General features: G+C 44.3%; 1 protein-coding gene across 1 annotated transcript; it reads right to left on the bottom strand.

The window, feature by feature from the left end:
- Nucleotides 1-914: 914 nt before the first annotated feature.
- On the bottom strand, nucleotides 915-1,214 carry LOC134482237 (small integral membrane protein 14-like). The gene has a single exon (XM_063274931.1). The coding sequence runs from the start codon at nucleotides 1,212-1,214 to the stop codon at nucleotides 915-917; it is 300 nt and encodes a 99-aa protein (XP_063131001.1).
- Nucleotides 1,215-2,180: the final 966 nt, after the last annotated feature.

The following is a 2,180-nucleotide window of genomic DNA, read 5'->3' as shown; positions in this document are numbered from 1 at the left end:
GGTGGCCTTGATCCTACAGGAATCTACCTACTTCTTTATCCCAAGCACTGAAATTGGCACTTGGAGTCACTATGCCCAGTTGTGAAGAGTCCTTTCATGGTCGTGCTGAGCAACTTTGCTTATCCTTTCCCATCAGCCACTTCTTTCTATGTAAATGAGACCATTTCTGTAGTGTCTGGTTTCAGGTGAATTCTGATTGGCTGTGTGATTCTGACATTTTTGTGGCTCCAGTTGACTAAAGAGGAACCCATCCATGGTTTTCTAGGTCTCTGAGTGTTTTACCTCTTTTAAAAATATTAATCAATCATGTTTATTTAAAGTATTACCATCAGAAATTTGTAATGGTAATTAAAAAAAATCAGTAAACAACCAAATCAATTTTCCTATTCTAGCCATATAAGCCAGCTGGACTTTGTAAGGAAAATGATCTAAAGTATCAGTGTCAAGGACTACAGAAAACTGCCACCCATAGGTAAACTGCCACAGTAAAGTGACTACAGCATGGCTCTGTCACTCATACCAGACAACCAGAATATACCTTATGAAAAGAATTAAAATCTATCCAAACCACTTAAAATACTTAAATGCAGAAACCTTAATTTTCCTTCAGTTGGGCCAGAAACCACCACAGACGCTATGGTCAGGGTTCCAGGGAGAACGAGTGGAAAGTTTAAGCTTAGGCCAACCAACACAGCCCTCGACTTTTCAAAGAAATCATTTACTGGGGTATACTGTAAACAAGGACTGTGGCAACACAGGAAACAAAGGCAGTTGGCAAGTGAAACTTCTAGAAGCTCATGAAAACAATACCATCCACACTGCAGACGGAAAAGGAGAGACAGGTAATGCCATGTTCTCTTCAGTCGTTCGGTCGTGCAGGGCATCAAACAATCGCTCTTTCCCACACCAGGATGTTAGCCCACAGGAGGGGCTGGCGGGACCTGTCCACTGTGAGTCCTGGAGGGCTTTCCAGGAAGGCTGAAGCCTCTCAGGTTAGGAGGCCTCAGTAGAAAGAGGAGCACAGCGATCACCATCCAGGCCATCAAGATCACAGTGATGCTGATGCCACTGTCGCCTGAGGGCCCTGGCAATTCCCGAAGGCATTCTGTGTTGGTGCAATAGGACTGGGACTGCCGGAGCAGATTGATGAATTTTCTCATAGCGCGTTCATGAGAGCAAATACATTCACAGGGATCAAATCCCCCTTCAACCATGGTTGGTTACCAGCTTGTTTTTACTCAACTCTTTAAAGCCACCCATACAAGTGGTGGTGGGGACGGTGGTGGCCTGGAGTGTTCTGGATGCCCCTGTCGCTGCCACTGCTGCTGCTGGCTGCCACCCTCCTCCCCTCCAGATTAGATAGACCATGTCACTATTAGCCACTAGACCCAGATCTGTGTTTTGCCTTTTGTATGGGTGGATGCATCACGAGGTTGTCAAGTGTGGGCAGAATCTGGGAGACAGCTTTGCCTATCGAGGTTGGTGTTAGTCTTTGTATGGTTACCAGGGACCAATTCCAGATCCTCTGGAAGAACAATAAGTGATTTCAACTGCTGTGATATCTTCCCTGCCCCTTCCTCTATACCTTGATCTTTCTTTTTCTCCCCCCCCCCCACCCCCGGAGCTGGGGACCGAACCCAGGGCTTTGCGGTTGCCAGGCAACCGCTCTTCCACTGAGCTAAATCCCCAGCCCCATACTTTGATCTTTCTGTAGTCTCTCTGACTCCATCTGCCATAACGAACACTTCATCTCATAAAGCACGGTGGACAATAGCTACTGTGAAAAATACCATAAGTTGACAGAGCCTCCATTTTCACATAAATATATAAACACATAAATACACATACCTACCTAAAGAAACACAGAGACACACATAAACACACGCACAGAACACACAAAGACACACACAGACACACACAGCCCAAGTCATCATATTCTTTAGTAATTCTGTCCAGAGCAGAGCAGTTATAGATAGAAGAAAGTACAATTCCCAGCAATTTCAACTGAATATCATGTAATGCATATTTATGAAATACATATTTCACAGTATTTTAGGATTAGAGTACATTATACTATCTATCCTTTATTTTCAAAAGTATCGAAAGTTATGAAGAGAATTCCAGCCTAGTATCAGACTTGGGGCCATCAGAGTCAGAACAGGTTGGTGTTTGAAACTTTC

Source organism: Rattus norvegicus, chromosome 15, assembly GCF_036323735.1.
Source record: "Rattus norvegicus strain BN/NHsdMcwi chromosome 15, GRCr8, whole genome shotgun sequence".
Lineage (NCBI taxonomy): Eukaryota > Metazoa > Chordata > Mammalia > Rodentia > Muridae > Rattus > Rattus norvegicus.
This window is presented reverse-complemented; position numbering and strand designations above follow the sequence as displayed.

Bases quoted from the DNA above. Each gene is read 5' to 3' on its own strand.
- LOC134482237 (XM_063274931.1), bottom strand. From the start codon at position 1,214: ATGGTTGAAGGGGGATTTGATCCCTGTGAATGTATTTGCTCTCATGAA.